General features: G+C 39.0%; 1 protein-coding gene across 1 annotated transcript in view; it reads right to left on the reverse strand.

Moving 5' to 3' along the window:
- Positions 1 to 23,759, reverse strand: part of PHACTR3 (phosphatase and actin regulator 3) — a 101,389-nt gene that overhangs the window by 44,546 nt on the left and 33,084 nt on the right. Inside the window, exons 2-3 of the mRNA XM_062009452.1 lie at positions 3,466 to 3,627; positions 2,510 to 2,587 (exon numbers count right to left, since the gene is read on the reverse strand). Coding sequence (XP_061865436.1) covers positions 2,510 to 2,587; positions 3,466 to 3,627 — 240 coding nt within the window. The remainder of the gene's footprint in view (positions 1 to 2,509; positions 2,588 to 3,465; positions 3,628 to 23,759) is intronic.

Raw genomic sequence — 23,759 nt, forward strand, 5'->3', positions numbered from 1 at the left:
TTCTGTTGAGGAGTGTCTGAGACTCACAACAGTGATGTTCCTGGTCAGAAACAATCAGCTTATGCTTACATCAGAGTGAGTATGTTGCTTTGATTGGCAGTGGGTCCCAATACCATATTTTAGAGATCATCTGGGGACAGAGGTGACAGCACAGACTTTAGATCCACCAGTAAGGAAAGCAGATGAATCTTGAGTATTGCAAAGTAACCAGAAGAAGAAAGGCTGTAATTGTGTTTGGAATGTACCCCAGTGTATGCTGGACCCTGCACCCTTTTACACAGTGCAAGCTGATTCCCTGTCATTCAGGCTCAGGAGTGTGCAAGAAGCAGGTTGGCATTTGCCCTCTGTGAGCAGAGCTGGAGAGGACAGAAGGGGCCCAGGCTGTGCAACTGCACGATGTGTCTGGGCAGCTGTGTTTTGGGGTTGTGTAAGGAGAAAGAGTGACATAACACGTTAGGATGACTCATCACCAAGGCAAGGATAGTGCAATTTCACCCTGGGCTGCTCACAGATTGATGCAGATTCTAGTTTTGTAGTTTGCTCTGAGTTAAACAGTCCAGTTCAAAATGCTGCTCGACAGACCTTGTGCTACGAAACTGGAATGTGACACAGCTATTGTAAATGCATGAAGTAGATCTGGAGATTTCTCAGGCTACAGTTTCATCCCAGTTTGGACTATTTATGAAAGTGAGCAGGAATCAAATGCCTGGGAAGTGGAGCCTGATGAAATAGAGAGATTTTAGGATTTATCGTAGTCTTTTAGTATAGTATTTCTGCTTTGAAAACTGCAATATACTGAATAAATGAGGACTTAGCCTTGAAACTGCTGGCACTTCAGCTCAGTCCAAGTAGGGCACTAATCATTTACTGAGAATTATTTGGGTCAATTTTTTTATTCCAGTTAATAAGCTGCTTCTACTAATAATATAATAAAATAACCCTGGAGATTCACAACACTCTGTAAAGAAAAATAACTTGCAGGTGTCTGCAGTGTCCTTCAACTGACTGTCAGCCATTCTTTCCTTTCTGTGCAGCAGAGTGGTACTGAAAATTTGTTTGATGTTCATAGGAGCCCTATGCAAGTTTATTGCAGATGAGTAAGCAGCCTGTTTGCAGGCCTGTATGTACTTATTTAAACAATTCTAATTTTGTTTAAATGATCTTGCAACTTATCATCACATGTTTTCCTCCAAATCAGTTCTTTATGCATCTAAGAGGTTTATTAATGTGCTCTACACTTCTATTTTCCTGTTCTTTTGCAAAGCTCTAGATCTACATGTCATCAAATTCATGGATTATGGGCAACTTTCATATTCCTAGCAAAAATGTGATGTATTTTTCTATCCAGTAGTGTTAATATGCCAATAAAGTAACTAATTATCTAGCATTATGAGACATGCAAAGAGTTCAATGAACAGAAATTAAAAATCATCTTTCTAAAACTTCAATTTCTGAATAAGTTGATGGTTTGATATATTATTAACTCATATCAAAATATATCCAATAAAATAATATGAAAATTTTCACTGCTTTACTGCAATGAAAAAAAAGTTTCCTGTTTAAAATGTTCTGTTTCTGACTCTTCAGTTGCTTGGCTAGACTCCAGCATAGCATCACTGAGTACTGTACCACAGGCTATTTATAAGCATGGCATTTGTTTTATATGAAGAAACTCAATTATTACTTTCAAAGAATATAATTTCTGTCTATCAGACTGATCAGACTCAAAAAGCCAGGCTTTATGACAGTACTTTCTGTTATAAAGTTTTCAAAGTAAAAATAGTGGTGGGGGTTTTTATCTCTGTTTAGTTGGAAAAGGCCATTGGGATGTTGCCCATAACATAGAGAGCTCACTTGATATTGCAGAAGAGTCATCCAATCTCTATCTCCCTTGAGCATCTATCAGGACTTTGGATCAGGGATATACAGAATCAGTCCTTTCTTGTCTTTCATTCAAGGACTTCTGCTGAACTTGGTTTGTACTGGGGAAAGCTTTAAAATCACAATAGCAAATGCTTCACTTCTCTGTGTGAATGAAAAACAGGCAGAGTGGTAATATGTTGTGTCACAAACTTGGTTTACTGGAAAGACAGCTGAAAACATCAGGTTAGTTGTTTTTTTAATGAGATTTGGATTAATGAGTTGTACATGTTAGCTGAATGCGTCTGTATGTTTAAGTTTATACAGGCTTTAGCCGACTTTCTTGACAGTAGGATTTATCTAGGTTTTGCAGTTACATAAAACATACATAGCAGCTCAGATTGCACCATGTATAAAGGAAGGGAAGATGGAGTTGCAGTGATGATGGTAAAACATCAAAAATTAAACTGCTTGGATTGATTGCATCAGGGAGGAATTTGAAGACAGACATGCTTAATTCAGATACTGCATTTTCCTCTGAATTACAGGTTTTCCTTTTTACTCATTGGACTGTTGGGTTTCTTCTTTTGCAGTTATGTGGTTCCTATTGTCCTGAAACAGACTCTGGTAAAAAAGAATTTTTACTTACCCTGTTCCATCATCTCCAGAAGGCCTTTCTTGATGAGTTCATCCCGACCTTGTCGTGCTGTCATCTTCTTCTCCAGCACTGCACCAAATAGTAGCATAACATAGCAACAGTTAACAGAATATTCATATAATGGAGTAAGAAAGATCTTATGTGGAAATCAGTCTCAACTACTGTGTGCTTGGAAAGAACTGCAAGGATTTTGTTTTGGGGAGCATAGACTAGTCAGCCTGTTTGTATCTTTTCCTTTGTTAAAAGAGCTGTAAAATTACTGACTTGTAGAAATGGGATTTGTGGTCTAACCTACTGTCTGATCACACTGAGTGCAGAGTAACAGGGGTATTAGAGTCTTCATGCTGTTAATATGACATATTGGAGCTGTCTCAGGAAGCAGTGTCCTTTACTGTGGTGCTCCAGAGGATATGAGAGCAAGGGAATGGAATTGCACCATCCAATCTTAGGAAAAGTCAAGTGAGTTTGTCTCTTTACTGTTCTCCTGGGACATCTTTGGAGACTAGCGAGAGCAGGCAATGTTGTGTGCTGGGCTCCTTCACCACAGAGACAGCTGCTTGAGGGAAGGCGTTTTACATGCTGTAGTTCCCTCCTGTCACTTTTCATAATGTTACTGTGACCTATATAATATTCACCCCAAATAAAAGGGGTAACAATACCAGGGGCCATAAATGTTAGCCTGTTTTGGAGAAGGGACAGCCCCTGAAGAGCAGTCTGTGTCAAGGCTTGTGCTTCTTGCATTTTGACCTTTTTTTCTAAAAGCACAATATCATGTAGGAAATGAGCCTATATGGGCTATTTCTAGCCTTAAACATTATTAATCTGTTACATGCTGAAATCTCTGAATTAGGTTTGGATCAGTTCACCATTAACATTTCCTATGTAAGCAGATTTTGCACAAGCTAAGTTTTGCCCTATGGAACATCACTCTCTGGTTCCCATCCTACCTGCAGATGTCTGCTTTAGCTTCTCGTTTTTCTTTTTCCGCCACTTCCATGGCTTGAAGATCCTGCCCAGTGTTGCCAGTTTGCTGTTCCTTCTCACTGGTGGAGTTCGAATCCCTGAGACCAAGTAGTCAGAACGCACTGCAGGGGACTGCTCCATCTCATCTATGAGGGGAAGAGAGGAAAGCCAGCTGTTAGATAAAAAACTTCAGCATAGGCTTAAAAAGAGGAGGCAAATGGAGGCTCACCAGCTAACAAACAGTTTAGTCACCAAGGTAAGTAGTGCAGGACTTTGAAAGAAAATCTGCATTGCTGGAGGCAGTGGCCAGGCTGAGGGACGCCAGCCAGGGAGGTGTTCAACCTCACTGTGCCAGGCCAGTGTTTCCTACCAGCTGCTCTCTTGACTCTTGTCTTGCACAGTACTTGTCTGAATGCCAAATATTTCAATACTTCCACTGCTGCAATTCTTTCTTGATTAATTAGACCTATTAGGCCCATAGAAAGGGGGATGTGCTGAATTTGTGTGCCTTCTGCTGTATTCCATCACTTTCCTGTCTTCATCCATGCCTGGTACTCGCCAAGGTAATGGTGTTACTCTCCCTCCCAAGGGCTATGTGTAACTGCATTACAGCCTTCTGAAATGGGGAGAGCTGAAAGCTCCCAATAGCTTTAATAGGAACAGTAGAAATTTAACACATCTGTAAATCAGGCCCACGTGGCCTCCAGTTAATCACGTAAATGTAGCGTTCATTTAAAAAAACTTAGACCTTTATGAAAAGCTGAGAGAAGTATGGGAAAGCTCAGGTCCCTTCTGAATTCCCAGCTTCCAGTTCTGTTCTCAGACCACTGGATATCACTGCCTTTTAAATGAGCTCTTTTCATATAAGCTAACACAAAACACGCTGACTTATGTGAGCCAATGCAAATCTTTTATATAAGAATAATTTGTTTGATATGTACTATGTAAGTAAAAGCTTAGAACTATTGTGCAAATTTATTCCTTGAGGAAGCTAAAGGGAAAATTCCTTCCCTTTTGTACAGCCAAGCCACAGAAATTCAGAGACAATGCTTCTGCTGGAAAAGCAATTTAAGTATTTTTAATATTTTGTCTTGAAAATACACTGTAAGTTTTGCTTATAGACAAGTCTTGCATGAAACAATACATACTGACTATTCACTGCTATGTGCCAGCCAGTACCATGAGAGAAAGCAGCACAGTTCCATAAATGGGGTTATTGAGATCTTTACAGAGATTTGTATTTGAGCACTAATACAGTAACTGTTACCAAGAGAAGCTGCCATCAGTCATTAGACATGTTACATGAATAAAAACTGAATGACTGGGTGTTTTCAACAATCAGTTATGATTCAAATGAGCAATGTGAAGCTGTGAACATGTACATTTCTAAGTCATTTCTTTCTGGAACAACAGTATTTATCATAAATTGCTTTATGACTGCAAGATAACAACTATACAGCATCTTCCAGGCTTTGTTTTCAAGTTAACGGTAAAAATGCTTAAATCACAGCATGGAGGTGGGGATTTCCAAGTAAACAGGAAACAATTTTTGGAAGATTATTAAACACAGCAGGGGAATGAACATCTTCCTCATCTTCCAATCAATTTTGAAAATACTGGTAATAGAGATGAATCACTCAGTAGGGATAAACTACAAACTTGGCCTCGTGAACTATGAGAACAGAGAAAATTTCTCCCCATCCCCTCAACTTTCTGGGTGTTCAGTGAATTTCGCTTTCTATATACCAAAGTTAGAGCATCTTTTGTCTCATTCCATAGAGTTTATCTTGAGATTTAATTTAGGAGCTATTTCAACTGTACATTTCTGCCTTTGAAAGAATGGTATAATAGGTACTAAGGGTAAAATACTCAAGGTAATTTTTTTTATTTACAATCTGGAGGTCAATATTAAGTTGAAAGCAGGAACGAGCAATGAGCCTAGCACAGAAGGAAGGCAGTAGCCTACAGACCACAGCTGGAGTACTAAGATATCATGCTCCTTTGCTAACTGCATATTAAAAAAATGAGAAGTATTGCAGAAATAAGTTTTCAAGAAATAGAGCTACTCTTGATTACAGAAACAGCAATGAGAATGGAAAATGGCAGAGCAGATCTGCTATTAATTTGCTATTATTATTACTTTAAAACTGCAACAGAAGCTTTAGAAAATAGCATTTGGCCATTTTGTGACATCTCTTAAGTGGGAATGGAAATATTCAAAATATTAGCTTATCTCAAAAGACCTGTAGATCAGGCTGTAAAACAGACTCTTGTCCCTGGAAGCTACAGTGGAGTAGGAGATCCTCAGATCAACTGTCCCTGGCCCTTGTTTGCGAGACTGCACTGCTGCTCAAGCACTTCTTACCATTCCAGGAATTTCTCAAGCATTTCTTAATTTCTTAAGATTAAATAAGAAGCTGATTTAAAGCAGGACCTTGGCAAGTTAATGATCCTACTGTGTATCATTCAGGATGTAGGTGTCTGCAAAGTGGTTTAGGCATCACTGACGTGTTTTATTTAACACTAGTAACATGAGATAATTTTAGCTTTTTTGCCAGATAGGAAGGGATGTAGACAGATCCAGGAAGTCATTCAAACCCAAACCTGTGTGTCTCTAACAATGTTTATTATCCCAAATATTCCCCTAAGAAAGAATACAGGGAGATATTGCAAAGGCACTAAGAATTCCCTAAGTGCCCTGTAGTGATCGGTAGGTACTTCTGTGCTTTCTACCTGCCCTGTCAACTGGGTTTTTTACATTCTCTTCTGCCCTTTTGGTTGTAGAAATGTAAGGATTTTATGCCTTGGACTTCAGTTACAGATGAAATACAAATAGAAGTCAAATGTCAAAGAAAGAATAGTATCTAAACCAAAAGTTCTAGTGGAGGTTTTTGTGGGCATTTTAACTTTATTAATGCTTCTCATGCGCTGCAGACAGTTCTTAAGCAAATGGTTTTATCACCTGCAACATTCTCACCATATGCAGTTCCTACACTGCATTTGGAGAGATGGACACAAATAAAAATAGATAGAGACACAGTAAGACAGATGTCCTGAAGTCATAAATAACAAGGAAATGGTCTCACTGGCAATAAGAATCACAAGAAAGCCCTTGGAGCTCCTCATTTCCAGTCAGTTCATTTTTTCTTGATTGTGGGTTGGCTGCTTGGGAGATAAGTTGACAGTACAAAAAGCAGTTCCCACGTACAGAAATGAATACTGAAGGAGAAGGCGCACCTAAATATCAGCCAGTTCCTGCAGCCAACAAGCTGCCAAGACTTGCCAACTCTCCAACCACTCTGAAACGTTCAGCACATTTTTTTAATCTGCAGTCAATATTTTAATTATGCTAACTGTTCTGTGGAATAATGTGGTTATTTTTCCCAGAGCCTGAGAGCCTGGGGCCAGGCCATGCAATTACATAGAGGAAGTCTGCAAAATATAAACAGCCAAAAGCCAAATCAAAATTCACCAAATCAGCAGGGAGAAATGAGCAACAGCTGAACTACCTGTGTAAAGTAGAAGAATGAGAGACAGTTGTTATACAGGGTCAAATGAGCATAAGCTTAACCTAACACAGCTACCTAACACTACCCAGCACATGGAAGCCAGGCTCTGCTTGGCCACCATGCCTGAGGCAGACCCATGGTCCCACACTGTCCCACAAAGAGACAGTTGGCAGCCTCATTAGGTCAGAGGAGTTTGCAGCTTGTTGCCTGTTTATATCAAAGTTACTTTCAAGTTCCTGCTGTACCCTATTGAGAGTAAAGGCTTCTGTGTTGGAGCTCCAGGTCCAAAACGAACCTCTCCTGTGTCATTTAGATGTCACCTGCTCTGTGTGTGTCAAAAGGGTAGAAACAAATGTGGCTGTGCCCCTGCTGATGAAGCTGGGCAAGTGCTTTTTGTGCTGCTAGCTGGGGTAATTTCTAGAGCTTCTTACAGCGGTCAAGAGTGTGAATTGTTTGATGGTCTGAGACATACCAAATCAGATGAGTTTCTGACATGATGGGTGTTGCTCTGCAGTACTGCTCTGGCCTGCAGAATAAACCAGGCAATAAAGAAGGAAATAAACCATGACACTACATTTGGCTGCAGTATCTGACCCTTCAGAAAGTCTGAGCATCTGCAGCTTCTGTTTACATCAGTGGCAGTTGTAGCAATCAGTGCTTCTGAAAAATGCCTCATTGCTTTCTTCTTTAAAATACTGTGGAATGTCAGTCCATTCTCTGTAGGAATTGTGCATGGATTGCACAATTCCTGCACATACAACTCTCCCATTTGCAGATATCGAGTCCTGACTCTATACCATCCATCCTTCCACAGAAGTGAGGCAGGTGTGCTGGGAGAACTGTGAGCTTTGTGTCCTGGATGTGTGGTGGAAGTGTGTCATATATTGCCTGCACGTAGCCTTTATTTGTATAGCAGATGGTTCTGGTGCCAAGATGATACTGTCGGAGTGATAAGAGTGCTGACAAATTGAGCATTGGGTTCAGTCAGTTGGGACTATCTTCTTAGATTTTTATGTCAAGCCAAAGAGTCTGTAGCTTGATGGCTGGATGGGGATGATAGTAACTACAGGCTGCACTCCACAGGCTGATGTATGGCAGTTGGTAACATCAGGGATGCAGAGCTGAGTTATAATGACCTTGCCACAGAAAGGTGATGTAAGAAACTTGGAATGTCCTCTAGTGAATGCACAAATTGCAGCAAAAAGTTTATGGGAAGATGAAGGATGCTGAATTTTAATGTGCTGGGAATTTTGATAACTTAAATTCATGGTAATGAAAGTTGTGCCTTTGCTAAATCCTCTGCATACACTGGTAGGTGAAGGACCACTGAAAAATCTGCAACCTGCAGGCAGTTTAAAAATAACACAGCAGACAAGAGCTGCAGGCAAATTTGTAATGCAGGCGTGCTCTGTTTTCTGATGAATTGGTTTGTAATGCAGCTCTGCATGTTTTCCTCTTTATTGTCATTGTATCTGTCTGTGCAACTCAGACCCAGAGTTAAAAAAAAATAACCAAGGTCCCTTTTGGTCCATTCCAGAGGGTAGAGGCAGTAAGTAAAATCTAAATGACCTTTCCAGCTTTTGGAATAGGTGCCTTTACCACTACTAACTTTCAGTGCTGTCTAAAATTAGTGTCTACCTCTATAAATGATATTATGGAGGATGTCACAGGGAGAGCTGAGCTTTTAAAGGATTCCTGTCTACTACTGATCAGTCCCAAATAATGCAAGCCAGACATTTATGTGGTTAGCCAAGACACATCACTTCTCGATAAAGGATTCTCTATGCAGAGAGTAGTCTTTATCCATTGAGAGAAACCTGCAGGGGAAAGAAGGCAGGAAGGTTGTCTTGGTTCTAAAGTAAGGACTATGCTGAACTTTGGGAAAGAGAATAAGCAGCAGGAACAACCCCCTTTTCCCTTAATTTAGCATCGTAAAAGAGGAAGAACTGATCACAGTGTTTGAATCTGCAGTATAGAGGTAAATTGTCTCTAGGAGCCTTTGAACACTTCTGTCATGTTCCAGAGAAGCAGAATTCAAACTGAAGAGGTTTTTTATTGCACTAGTTACATGCTTCCTCCGATAGAGCTCTTCCTTGTTCTAAAAATGTTTTGTGTCACCTGCATTTCTGCAGACACACTCTCTTTCTTGACACTCTTTGAAAGAAAACTGCTGTGGAATGTTCTAGTTTGAAGTTTCTATTTCATTGGATTTTTTTGGACATATAACATTTTGATTTTTTCCAATCTGAAAGATTGTTAGGAATTGGAAATAGAAATGAGAAAAATGCTTCTGATGAACTTGAAATTTCTTTACTTTTTGAAGAACTTTTTTATTTGAAGCTGTAAATGTTTCAGTATTTTTCTGGGTTGGTTTAGAAAAATGGTTGGTTTAGGTGCAAATTCAGGCATTTCCCTTTCCAAACTTTTAGCCTTTTTATAGTCAATGGTATAGGTTAAAATGGCTTGAATTCTTATCTCTCTGTTTTCAAAATTGTAATCCTTTATGTTTGTGATTTCCCACCTTGGATTTCATCTCATCCAATAGTTGAATCTCATAAGGAAGCAGATGGATAGTGAGCCAGGCTCATCCAGATGATAACTACATCATTCATCGAGTTACCTTGGGGGAAAAATCTGGCACAGTACATTTGTGCAGACTTCAGATTCATGGAGATTCATGAAGGCAAGGTGAAAATACTAAGATAAATAGCAGAATGACAAAGGGGAATAGAGTCCTTTGTGAGAACTATACCCAAAACAGCTCCAAGTTCAGCTTTCACTGAGTACAGGCTGTTCTTGGGCTGTATCACCTTTCATTTAGCCAGGTGGTATGAATCCTGATTAGTTTTTTATACTTTCCTGCATGAAAATGCAAATTACCGTGCTTTTCTACCTGTTGTGTGGTCTCCAGAATCTGACCTTCCATATTCACTTGACACTCAAATGTTTGCCATGTATCCTTGTCCTATAATTTCCACTGCTTTTTAGTATGTTAAGTTATGATTTAACATCTTTCTTTAATTGAAGGAGGCAAAAAAACCCTCACCCAAAACATTATTTGTAGGTGGTAGGAGGGGGCTGTGCTTGCCAGGGAAGTTTATTTCCATTCTGTCATGCTGAACTTCCCTTCAAGTATTTGGATTTTAAAATCAGCTTTAGCTGCAATGAAGGGGGATACAGATCATACTTCTCAAAGGGAAGAGGGCAGGAAAGTAGCAACTCCAGCTAAATCTCTTAGAGATATGCCTTATACGCTTGAGATTGTGATTTCTTCTGGAAAATGTTCCTTTGGGAAGTTGACATATCACCCAACAGCATTAATGCCATATGAGCCAAGGTGCAAAGAAATTAATCAGGAACCTTCCATGCTTTTGGATCATTGTGTCAAGTCCCAACAGCACGTCCTGTGATTGCCAATGCACAGTGTGACACTAGTGACTCATTAACAAAATAAGTTTTTCAGTGTTTGCGTAAAGGAACCCACAACATGCTTTACCTTGATAAAGAGGAATTAAATAACAGTAATAAAATGAGACTAATGAAAGATTGCTGCATAATCACAGTTAATTCAGTTACCTGAGCCTGTACAATATCTTCTTTTGAGAGGAAACTCGACATTTATATGCGTCTGATCAAGCAAGAAAGAGCTTGCTCAGGCAGCAGGCAGAGCAGCTTCTCCTGAGAGTCACAAAAAAATCTATTCAAATAGTTAAATGAATTCCGCCTCTGGAGAGGGCCAAGAGCCAGACTGTGCACCAAGCCTTACCCATCCTGCATCTGCAAAGGGTTTTGTACCACAGAACATTACAAATCCCCAGGACTGGGTAGTTTCCCCAAGCCTCTTGGAAAGTTGCTATTCTGCAAGACACAGGGAGGCCAAGCCCAGAAAATACAGGAATGACTTGAATTAGTGTTTCCATGCAGTTGTACTAGTAAAGTGGTGTCTGCACTGCAGGACCAGTGTTTCATCTCCTGCATTTGTTTAATTAGCTGTAGTCTTGCTGCAAACCTGTTGAAAGGATGTTTTTTATAGCTTCTTCAGGGAGTCTGCAGAAACACACTCTGTGCTGTCTCCAAGAGGCACCTTCAAATCCATTGCACTGCAGCTTATCCCTGGTAGCATTTACATTTAGAGGGACATGTAACACCTAAGGAAGCCCTCAGCATAAGAGAAACATAATTCCCAATAGAGAAGTTCACATTGCTTTTTTTCTGGGATTTGTGTGCCAGAAATTATCTGGTTAGAGTTTCTTCTGTTTACATGAATCTGTCTGTCAGATGTACAATCAGCTCTCAATGTATATCCATCTCATACTTCTACATTAGAGAAACAATCAAATCCTCGTGTCCTATTCATTATTATGCCCTTGTAGTTTAATGCACAATTTCCTTCTTCCCTCAAATACACCACAGCTCTCAGTGCTCTGTCACTGTTCAATGCCACTACTGCAGATAGAAAGCATTCTGCTTTACGAAGAGAAGAGTATCTGCCTTTTCCCTTACCACTCCTGCTGCTTTGCACTTTCGCTTTCTGTAGAGCCACTGGCAACAAATACACATTAGTCAACAGTCTCTAGTGCATATTCCAGGACTACTATACAAACTAGGACAGATATTTGGAAGAAGAAATACTTAGACAATAAAAATATGACATAAACCAGACCAGTTACAGAGAAGGGTAGATAGAAAACAGACACAGTGACTGAATTCAACTTTTGTCTAGAGGTTACGCATCCAATTTGGTTCCTTATAAAACTATTATAAAGCTGCCAGTGATTTCTACATTTGATTGATAAGTAAATCATGATGAAAGCCTTCTCAGGAGGTCATATGACCTGAATAAATGGTTAAATACTTTCTAGAGATGGCTTAGACTGCTGCACATGACATTCCATAAACTGGAGAGGAAACAATTTGAGGGGAGCATTGTTTCTTAAAGATCCATTTATCCCACTATCTACCGGTATTTTCCAAAGAGGCAATTATACTAAATACTCAGCAAGGTACCACAAACCTTCCTGTTGTCCTCAGCACCCTTGAAAAGACACACATGTATGTGTGCATACACACAGAGCAGAGGCAGACAATACAAAGTCCCCATCAGCAATGGCACTTCTCACTTGTTAAATCTTGAGTCAAAGTTAACATTCTCTGCTCCTTACCATGGCACTGTCTTAAGGCTCAGATAAAGGCTTTAAAGCACTACTCTGACAAAACTGTAACATGCTTAACGGAAGATTAATGAGTTCCTGGGAGGTCCATACTCTAAAAATTGAGATTTTGTATCCATACTGATGGAATCTGGTTAATAATCCTTACAGTGCTAATAGAAAAATATGCCTTTTAAAATGAAATTCTTCACTGAAGGGCCAAGAAAAATAATTGCTTATCAATTTTACTGTTTGTCTGAAACAAGACCACAGTCTATTCCTAATAGGAATGAACATGGAAATTATTCAAAATACACAAAGCTGTCTCCTCTGCAGCTCTTGGAATTACTCCATTCCAGGTTGTTTTCTTTGTGTGTTGTAGAAGCTAGGAAAAATAAAATACCGAGTAAGAACCATGCACCAGTACAGGCCAGAGGTCGAACTGCTGAAGAGCAGCTCTGCAGAGAGAAACCTGGGAGTCCTGATTGATAATAAATTAAACATGAGGCAGAAATGTGCCCTCATGGCCAAGAAGGCCAATGGCAGCCTGGGATGCATCAAGCATGTCAAGGGAGGTTCTTCTCCCCTTCTACTCTGCCCTGGTGAGGCCTCATCTGGAGTACTGTGTCCAGTTCTGGGCTCCTGAGCTCAAGAGGGACAGAGAACTGCTGGAGAGAGTCCAGCACAGGGCCATTGAGACGATCAAGGGACTGGAACATCTTTCATACAAGGAAAGGCTGCGGGACCTGGGGCTGTTTAGTCTGGAGGAGACTGAGGGGAGATCTTAGTAACATTTACAAATATCTAAATGGTGGGTGTCAGGAGGTTGGGACATCTCTTTTTTTCCATTGTAGCTAGCAACAGGACAAGGGGTGATGGGATGAAGCTGGAACACAAACAACTCCACTTGAAAATAAGAAAAAACTATTTCACTGTTGAGGTGAGGGAGCCCTGGCACAGGCTGCCCAGAGGGGTTGTGGAGTCTCCTTCCTTGGAGGTCTTCAAGACCCACCTGGACACATTCCTATGTGACCTGCTCTAGGTTGACCTGCTTCTGCAGGGGGGTTGGACTGGATGATCTCTAAAGGTCCCTTCCAACCCCTACTATTCTATGATTCTATGAAATAGAAGAATAGAGAGACAATGTCCCACACAGCAACAAGAAAATCAGAACCTGACAGTAGAACAGCAATTTCCTTCATTAACTCTCTATGTCATCCAGTAGCCAAGCAGGGACAATAATTATGAAAGCAACTGTTGCTCCTTTTGCTAATGTAATGCACTGGCTCTGTCTATGTTAGCAAGTAATGCAGCCCATTAGAAGTGGGTCTGTGAACAGCTAGTTCTGAGGTACAAAGAATACCGTGAGCTAAACTGAAATGTAAATGATAACTGCAAAGAAATGGCTCACCCCACATCAGCCTGCAAATGAAACAGGAGAGGCTGTAGCAACCCTGAGTTGCACAAGATTTTCCTACTAGTAAATTTTCCCATTACTTTGTCAAAGCAACTTAGTGTTTGGGGTCAGTATGGTGGATGTGGAGCAGCTTAAATCTGCCTTGGTATAAGAAGTACCGTGTTTCACATACATACTGTAGTTGCCGATCAAAATCCTCTTCTGCACATTTTGTCTGAACAGGCAAGATTGCCCTGATTCTGCATTTACAGACTTAATTTATAATGTAATGGTCTAAAAAGAAAATTTATGAGATTCTAGGCTACTGGGAAGGGTCCAAGGCACACATGATTACATTCCTATGCTGATGGTCAGTGCTTATGCAAAAGAACAAAAAATCATTATCATTTTCAAAGTTCAAAGCACATCAGGAGACTGTATTGGCAAGTTTGGTTAATTTTACTGGCAGTGGGGTTTAAATTCGCATTTTTTTAAAAGACTAATAATCCAGGTAGTTCTTTGGTGTCCAGCTCTTGATATGCATTTGGGTCATGATTTTCAGAAGGGATCATGGAATGAACGCTTTTCCAACATTTGCTTTTCATCAGCAATAATATTTGGACTTTTTTCCTCTTGATTTTTTAATTTTCTTTTTTGTGCAAAAGGGATAACCAGGTCTGTGACAAAACATTAATTTTAAACCCACCGTAGAATGTTAACTAAGTTCTGTTTCAATGCACAAGGTTTTTATTAAATAAGTAGATAACAGTCTTGCTCATTTCAACCATGTCCTGGGCCTGGCCCAAATAGCATGGAGGGAAAAACATGGAATATTTTCACCCAAATTAAACTAAATTTATGAATTTTTTTAGTTCTTCCAAGAGAAAGAGAAGTGGAATAACTGTTCCCTTTTCTCAGTTTCTTTTCAGCTTTCATATTTTAAGTGTGTTCTCAGCTGCTTGCATGAGTCATGGAGAGCTGGAAACAAGACACTCCCACCCCGATATTATAATAACTTCTTCCTCATGAGGAAGCCTATTTGTGTTTTGGAGTATGCCACTAAAAAGCCACAAAAATCTCCTGAAAGCTGCTGTGTGTCAGAAACCTACATGGGAACTACTAGAGAAAGTGACAGTATCTTAGCTGCAAAAACTGATTAGTTTTGAATGTGATGAAAATTAAGAGATTAAAAAATTTCCATAACATTTTGTCTTGAAATGTATGCCATTGTTCTTTGGCATTTGCAGAGATTTCAGACTGCTGTTGACTCTGTGGATTGTTTTGTATAATGATGGTATTGAATTTCACTGGTCTAGGCAGAATTTGATCCTGTGATGTTCCAAGAAACTTTAAAATCCATGGACTTTTTTGAGAACTGGGTGTTCAGTGGTTGCCACACTGGTCTGAGCTAACATGTTCCTCATTGCCTGTTCTCTCCTATACAGTGTAAGTTATAGCCAAACTAAATCTCTGTCTGAAGCTTCTTATTATATTTAGAAACAAGAGGGGAAGCTCATAGAAGAAAATTGTTCTGCATTCTGAAATCCCATAAGTTTGTTCAGATAAGCCACATCTCATACTTTGGCTCATGTCTGGACTGATCAGAGCATATCAAACCAGGTCAAGGATCTTGTGCAGTAAGAGAAGAAAAAGAAAAGTCAACTTATTCAAGGATAAGCCAAATTCCTTGGCAAGTCAATTTGACTTATACAGGAAACATAATAGTAAGAAAATGTTGTGAAACATATTAACAGAGGACACTGGTATGAAACGTGCCTGTCATCTCTATTGTATTTATAAGCATGTACTGTTATGCCTTCTACTGCCCTGTTTCATGTTAGCTTGAGCTTATCTGCCTCTAACACAGAGCTTCAATCCTAAATTCCTGAACATAAGGTCACACAAAGAGTTTGTATCACTGAAATTACATCTCCCCATTGGAGACTACTCCTTTCCTCACTGGGCTACTCTTCTTTACACATATTCTTGCTTTTACACCCAGCTCATTTCACCATTTGCACAGATCTGCCTACTTATCCTGCAGGCAGACTTCTCTTCCTGCTCAGTACAGTTTACTGATCCTCTGAACAATAACAGTCTGACTTTAATCAAGACTATGCAGGAAAAGCCTTTCTTCTCAGAGAAAGCTTTTAGACATTACAAGTATTCAGGATTCATTTACCACATTGGGTAATGAAGCAGAGCTAAAAATACCATATGTTCCTTTGACATTGCCCATTCATTACAATAAATGACTGAAATTTCTGTGACTGCAGAACAAAACACGTTTTATGGTTTTGCTTTTAAGTGAAGCTGTGTATAAAGCTCTTTGCCACTTGGAATATCCTCTTAGTGTTTTACATAAGAGGATAACAAAGTTTATTTGGAAAAGGCAGAGAAGCCTACGGCTTGTTTACTTCTCATTTTCTTAGATGAATGAAGAGAGATTTTACAATGTGAGATCACAGAAGTGTAACTGGCCAAATTTTCTCCATTATGAGAAAATATAGTAAGGAAATTTGTTGAGGCTGCCCTTCAGAACTTCACTTCTTATTGGCAATTCAATTCACCAGATAAGCAGAAGCCCTTTCAATCATCTTCAAGCCTCCTATGCAATCTGTGTAAGTCTGTTTCAACAACTGAGATGATTATCAAAGCATGGGAAAGAACTGACACATAGGGCCAGATTGTTTGAAGATGTTTATTTTTAGCTATTTCACATAATCTTATTCACTATTTTTGCTTTTGAACTCGTAGAATTTTTTTTCCTCCAGTAATTAAAACTCCAAAGGCAGATGCTCTGGCCTCCACAATAAAAGAACTTACAATATTTTTAAGTTATTTAAAAAATTAAGAGCTCAACTAATTTCTTCTTTTCAAGCGCTGAAATGATCTAATACTATTAATAGAATCATCTTTCTCTGTGGAAAATTTATTCTTCTATTTAAAGCTACTGGGGAAAAGCTTGAAAGAAGAAAAAAATCATGATTGTGACATCTGGCTATTGGTATAGCCTTTGGATGATGAATTCAGATAGTGGCTCTAAACCAAATATGTTTATTTAGAAATAAGGCAGAACTATCAACAAGATACCCAGCTTGTCCTTTAGAGCTGAGGGAAGCAAATTTGAGGGTCCTGGATTGACAACACTGAAAAACACAAGATTCTTCATGCACAGAAATAGGCACAGCTAATGAAGGAGCATAGCTTCCCTGTGCTGCTGATCAGCGAAGCCTGACCCTGACCTACATGGCTCATGATTAGCAGAGCAGGTGTTAGCCTGTCCCCATGATCTTCCTGCAGAGGTATGGAATTGATACTAGCTGTGATGACATTTCATGTGGGCACAGGACTAAGAATTCCTGTCAGAATAAATCAGCAAACAGAATACCTCCCCAGGAGTTTAAAGAGGACATTTTATACTGAATAGCTCATATCCCGCTTCCAGGCACCTGATCCATTTCGGTTTTACTTCTTTGACATGTGCTGGAGCTCAGTGATTTTGTTCACATGCTGACCACACAGCCCAAGTGCCCTTCTAGCAATTTACTCCAGAGTTATGAGAGCTATGTCTTGTGCATTCCTGGTGGGATCACTTGGAGATCACATTTGCAAAAACACATGAGTATGTTACCCAAAACATGTGATTCACAATAAACCCACCAAAACCAGAAGAGAATGCTTAAAGCTGTAAACAAACCACATCTTATATTTTGTTTTTCTTTTGTTTAATAAGGAAATGGAAATGAGATATTTGTAAAACGTACAGTGAAACATTGTGCTAGAGATAAGTGCTTAAATATCACTGCTACATTGTATAGCTATGAGCTCTAGAACAAAGCTAAGTTCTGTCACTTAGCAAAGTGCTGCATGGAAGTAGTTGTATATTTCCATCATCTCTGTGTGGCATTGAATTAGATACAGCAACTCAGATTCCTTAACACAGCTTCTCTTCTGAACAATAGATAAACTCCTAGAAGATACAGACATAGACAAATAGCCTTTGGTTTACAAAGTCTAAACAAAATATCCAATAGATCTACTTTTATGGCATTTAGCATCTAATCAGAACTATCATGGTCTCAATGATCCAAAGTGCAGATCCACTAGAAATTCGTTCTGACCTTTCAAATGTGTTTGAAAAATGTTGATCATTCCACTTTGTTCCTGTAAGCTTTTTGTGGATCGTGTATCATTTGTCTGCACCACTTGCACTTTATGCCATTTAAAGCATTGTCTATCTTCCTACAATTGGCATCAGTCTGGCATAAAAGCACAGAGCTGGCATAAACTCTGTATCGCAGCTCTGGCTGATTTGACAGAAATATGGTCATTTGCCCATGCCTGATTCGGATGAAAACTGTACTGCTTTAAAAACAATTGTGAACAGATCTGGTGCTAACATCAGCCTCATATACAACAGCATAGCTTGTCAACACCAGAAGGCAATGTGAAACTCATGAACACTTTGCCTGCTGCCCCAGCACAGAGGTCTGGGTGGCAAGAACCAAAATGAGACATCACATGGTGGCTTTAGCCTTTCTGAGAATCACTTCTGCTCAATGACTTCAACTTTCAACAGCAGCTATGTGCTATATGAACAGCAAGGAGAATATTTTCAAATGGCATGAGTCCATGCAGTGCAGCTGCTTCCAGCAAGGAGGCAGGCTGATGTGGAACAGCTTCAGTTTCAGAGAAAAACAGGCCACCCTTTTCCTCATGTTTGCTTTTCTTTGGTTTTGGCTTTGGGCTTTTTGCTAATGTATGATGAATGCACACATGCTCCACCCTCCCCAAATTTGGTAGATACTCTATGGTGTGTCTGTATCTACATAGTATATCTCTACAGTTTATATGTGTGTAGGCAATATTATGCAATATGTTACATAATTACATATTTTAAAATCACAGAATCATAGAATGGCAGGGGTTGGAAGGGGCCTTTAGAGATTATCACAGAGTCTGCCGGCAAAGTTGGATTTGATTAGAAAAATCTACTTCTCTGGTAGGTCAGAGTGAGAGAAGGTTTGGGAGCTTGATTTTAGGGTGACATAGCAACAGTGTTCTTGGGAATCCAACTAAGCTACCTAGCAGAACTTAGTGCAAAGTTTGGTTAGCTCAGACATGCTCTTTCTAGTTCATTCTCAATAATGCACCTACTTCATCCTAGTAGCATCTATGATGACTTTCAAATAGAACAAGACAAGGCACAAAGTAGATGTTAAATTTTGGCATCTATATTTATAATGCTTGAGTGAGTAAATGCACAGTTAAAAGATCATGAGCAGAGCTAAACTTCAGTTCCCATTAAAGGGTTCTTTATCTCTCCTCATCTCTTTTCATATTTTTTTTCTTTTTTACCATGGTAACTGTAAAGCCACTTGAGACATGAACCCTTGAGTGAAGTGGTCCTCGGCATCTTGTTCTACAAGCTAACCTGTATACTTTATGGTCATTAACAATTATTAAAAACCCACATGGAATAGCTTATTATCATGTATTAGTATCATGTTTCCCAACTGTTAATATAACAGCTGAGTCATACATAATACTTTTTTGTAAGTATATACCCAAGTACTTTACAAAGAAGGAAAGAGAACCTTCACCTCTGAATACTGGTCCAGCACTTCTTTCACTAAACCCTACAGCCCAGCAAATTCTGTTTGCAGTCACTGGCTGAGAAAGTTCCCCAGATTTGTGCAGTGCAAGGATATAGCTTATCTTGCTTTGAACATGAAAGAATCCAGAAGCTGTGAGGTCAGGACTATATGGAGTGAGTGCAAGCCTAAAGTGCACAAATGGACAAGATAGCTATATTTTTTAAACAGACCTGAATGGTGTGTAGAATGACTACACTGACAATCACAGAAGAATATTTTCAGTCATTGTAGTGTGCAGCTGTACGTGAAGTATGTGTATAATTAGAACTAATTTGATATATAGTTGCCACAGCTGTATGTATGAATCATATAATGGCTGTACTTTTGGCCAGTTCTGACTACGTACATGGAACCACTCCGTTACACAAGCAAACCCAAAAAATGCCAATATATGCCTTTTTGCAGACTCATTTAATCATTTGTCTTTGACATTGTGGCCTTAGACTCAATGCAAACAGAAGGACAACTACACAGTTCTCACAATTTGCAGAATGAGACCTTGCTATACAAGCATAGTTTCTTGCCATGATTTTTCTTGAAATAGATTAATCTTTGTAGAAAATAAGAACACAGGCTAATGAGGGTTGAGGCACAGATGGGATGGCATCAGTAGGGCTACTTCATACAAACGTAGCAGAGTAGTAGTTTCTAGCATGATATTTAATAAAATTAAGTTCTACTAGGATGCACAGCTACAGGGGAATTTATTTTGAAGTCAATTATGATGCTGCCTGGCTGTCTTCTGTGGAAATACGTGACATGCTCTATCTCATCTCACCTTCTTCAATATAATCACACTTTTAATGAGCAGAAACATAAAAAGTAAACAGTTCCTTTCAACTCTACAATGATATTAATTTTTTCTCTACACTGTTTACTTCAAATAACCAGAGTTCATTTTAACACCCCTCTTCCATATTTCATTCAAAGAACTTCACAAGTATCTTTCAAACACTATTTTGAAGATTCAGCAATGTTATTTGTGTATGGATAAGCAATACGAATTTCCTAGGATTTTCTCCCCTCTAAAACAGGGCTCTATCTTTCAGAGAAGGATAAAGGGTTGTTTCTTGGTTTTCTTATGAATCCAGCTCCTTTCCCAATTGAGAGAAAAGTGAGAGCTATGTAGACCAGAATACAGTTGCACTGTGGGTAATTTATGCATTAGCCCCTCATTTACAGATGGTCCCTAAAATATGTTATTCAGGGATGTGTTGCCTTCTATTATCAATCCTGAATAATGAACTACTCGAAAAAAAAAAAAAAAAATCCCAGTGGGAAAAGCATCAAACTGTGTTTTGGTAGTTATTGAATGACAGGTATACATTTGCATCTTGATATGTGTGCAAATAACAGTAATGCATTCATAATGGTATTCCATAAGCTGCCATGCCATTGTATGCTTGGAAAAAAATAATATGGACTTTTGGCATAAATTGACTTCTGAATAATTACAGAAGTGCATATGAACAGTAAACATCTGCACTAAGGGAGGCCAAACCCTGTTTCTTCACCTCAAACTATTTAAGATCATGAATCAGAGATCTGGAATCACAAGATTGATTGACTAATGGTTAACTTCATATTTTATTTTGCCTTCAAGGGCCCTCTAGCCTAATGGCTGCTTCCTCATTTAAACAATGTTCAGCTTTTTTTATGAAAACTGAAGACTCTTTGCAACTTCCTGGTTCTAGAATTTTATAATCCTAAATCCCAAATATGATATTAACTATTAAATTACACTAGTTAACAGCTCTGTGGATCCAAAGGCTTTCTTCCTGTGCTATCAGTTCACTGTGGACAGTAAAAGGTAGAGCTGGAGAAAATATTCTGGGTAAGATTTTTCAGTTACTCCTAAGTAAGAATACTAAATACTCCTTTAGTAAGAATACTTAAGTATTCTTACCTTCCAACACCAAAAACTTCTGATTAATATTTTTCTTAGGAAACTATTTGTTTCAACTTCAGTTTATCAAAGTATGAAATGCTGAACTTTTTCTTCAAATGGAAAGCTTTAAAGTACTTTTTCAGAAGTATCAGTTATTCACACAGCTCCAATGATCTCTGGATTTTCAGATTGTTGCAGTTGCTATCTAATTTTATTCATCATAATGGGCTTTCACTGTAGTAATCTCTCAGGAGTACAGCATTTATCACCTTCTAGATGATTTTTAAATGCTGTATTGAAAGGGAGTCATCACCTATCTTTTGTATTCCTGAGAGGAATAAGAAAACAGAGACATTGCTGTTATTGCAGGTAATGGGAGAGCTGAGAGGATCCTACTGGGGAGTTCTGCTTTGTGTAGCTGTTTATAGCTGACTTGCAGTGGCAATGCAAGTGTAACATGACAATTCTAGTCTACAACGGGCACTGTGCCTGTGCTACACAAATAGGCCCAGTCCTATTTCTCTGGCACTAAAAATAAGGGAGAAAACACTTGCCTTTCTGGCACAGGAGAGTCCTTTGCCTTTATTACTATTGCAAGGTGTCTGAATTGTAACATTGACTTCAAAATTGCAGCCACCTTTTTTTTTGTCCCCAGTGTGAGATGGGCAGGGGAAGGGGAGGACATTCTTTTGATTTCCTTGGCTGTCTGGTTCTTAAACCATTAGGAAGTTCATGGATCAAATTTTCAAGGCTTATTCTCCAAAAGTGAATATGAGTAAATTGCATTTTAACAGTTTCTGATACTTGAACATATTTGTTCATTTTCCAAAGTGCTGCCTAGGTAGCATGGTGCTTGGTGATCATGCCTGGATGATCTTGCTATAGTCTAAGATCTACTTTTAGAGAAAAATACAGTGATGCAACAATAACATTAGGGTCTGATAGTTCAGTTTTCTGTGAGTGACAGACCTCATTTCTTCTTGAAGAAATCTTAATAGATTTTGCAAATAGATAATAGAAATTCATTAATTTTCTGGCCCACATGGTTATTCAGAAAAGCTTGGTGAAGTGAGTCATAATGGCTCAATAACCCAGGGTTTAATTTAAGTTACATGACTTCTAAGCACAGTGGAGCGTGAGGAGGACTTTATGTAGAAAGAATTAAAGAACAGGGAAGGACTTGGGAAGTAAATCTGAAGGACTTTGGTGCACAAAATATGGTGAAAGCCACTACAGGCAGCCTCAAGGGAAGATGGCATGGCAGTGACCCATGCTTCATATTGGAATCCTGTCCTTTGCTTTAGTTTTAAAGTACTGTTTGACAGCAAAGTTATAAATAAATAGATTAATCAGAAGGAGAAGGTTGAGAGGGGGCTGGCTGCATTAAATATTACGAGTAACTGTCAGATTAGTCACATGTGGCATTTTCCACTTCAGCTACTGTGAAAGGGGAGAAGCTGAGCATTTGTTGTACAATTAACAAATCATGGGTTATTTAAACAAATCGGTACTTTTGTTGGCTCAAGTTTCATTGTTACATTTGAAATTGACTGATTTTATATTGTAGGCCTATATATTCCCTAAAATACATTCCTCTGTGTATGTGGAGCATTAAAAATTAATTCCATTAACAGGTATTTTTTAACTAGGTCCCCAGAGTTCTGTGAGCCTGATTTGTGCTGCACTTTTCCAGTATCTTTTTAATTTTGCATGTTCTAGATAAAAAACAGTTTCCTTAAAAAATTATTGCCCTCTTCTCTGTAATGGCAACAAGAGGGGAAGAGGATATTGAAATGTTCCTCATCAGCATAAATAAATTAAAATCCCCATTTCATAGAAGCCAAGAGAAATGAAGCTGCTATTAAATGTTTTAAGAGGAAGTTAGAGACAGAGATGACTGAAATGAAGCTTCCCAGTCTACACATATTAGCAACCCTCTCCACACTTGTATTTTTAAATGTCAGAGAATTTATTAGAACTGAAACATCTTTGAAGGTTGTGTGGCTAGAGCGGGGATTATGATCTAATGTATTTAAATAATGGGAGATCATACTTGCAGTTTTTTCTGTATTTGCAGGTTAAAATTAACCTTTCCATTAATAAAGCCAGTCTCATAATTTGATAACAATTGCCTCTACTCAGGCTCCTCCTCTCTTGGGCATCTTTTTCTGTACTTCCCTGATGATGCCTCATTTTGCAGGGATTTCAAAAGTTTGCAAAAGTGTCACAGCAGTAATCCTGTGTCATCCAGCAAGGGAGATCTATGTACACTATTTATAAACTCATACAGATCTACTTTCTGCATAATAGCAAATTCATATTTAATTAGATCTCTTTTTTTTTCCATCATCCAGCTTGCATGCATAATTGGCATAACTGTGCCCGTGGGGTGGATTCACAGCTGTACGTATAAACTGGACCGAGGCATCTGCTTACACAGCTTCTCTGTAAATCTGGAGCTGGATATATAAGAGCAAATGTATTACAGACATCCTTGATAGGTATAATAAAGCATCATGTGCACCAACATGGCAGAGTGGAGAGCAAGAATTCCTCTGCTCTAGCCCAATTAGGAGCCGAGTGACACTGAGCAGGAGAACACAAATGAGAGCCCCGGCGCAAAACCAAAGAGGCACTTCCAGGGGCTGCGGTGGCACAAGGTGCACTGGTTCCCT

Source organism: Colius striatus, chromosome 16 (assembly GCF_028858725.1).
Source record: "Colius striatus isolate bColStr4 chromosome 16, bColStr4.1.hap1, whole genome shotgun sequence".
Lineage (NCBI taxonomy): Eukaryota > Metazoa > Chordata > Aves > Coliiformes > Coliidae > Colius > Colius striatus.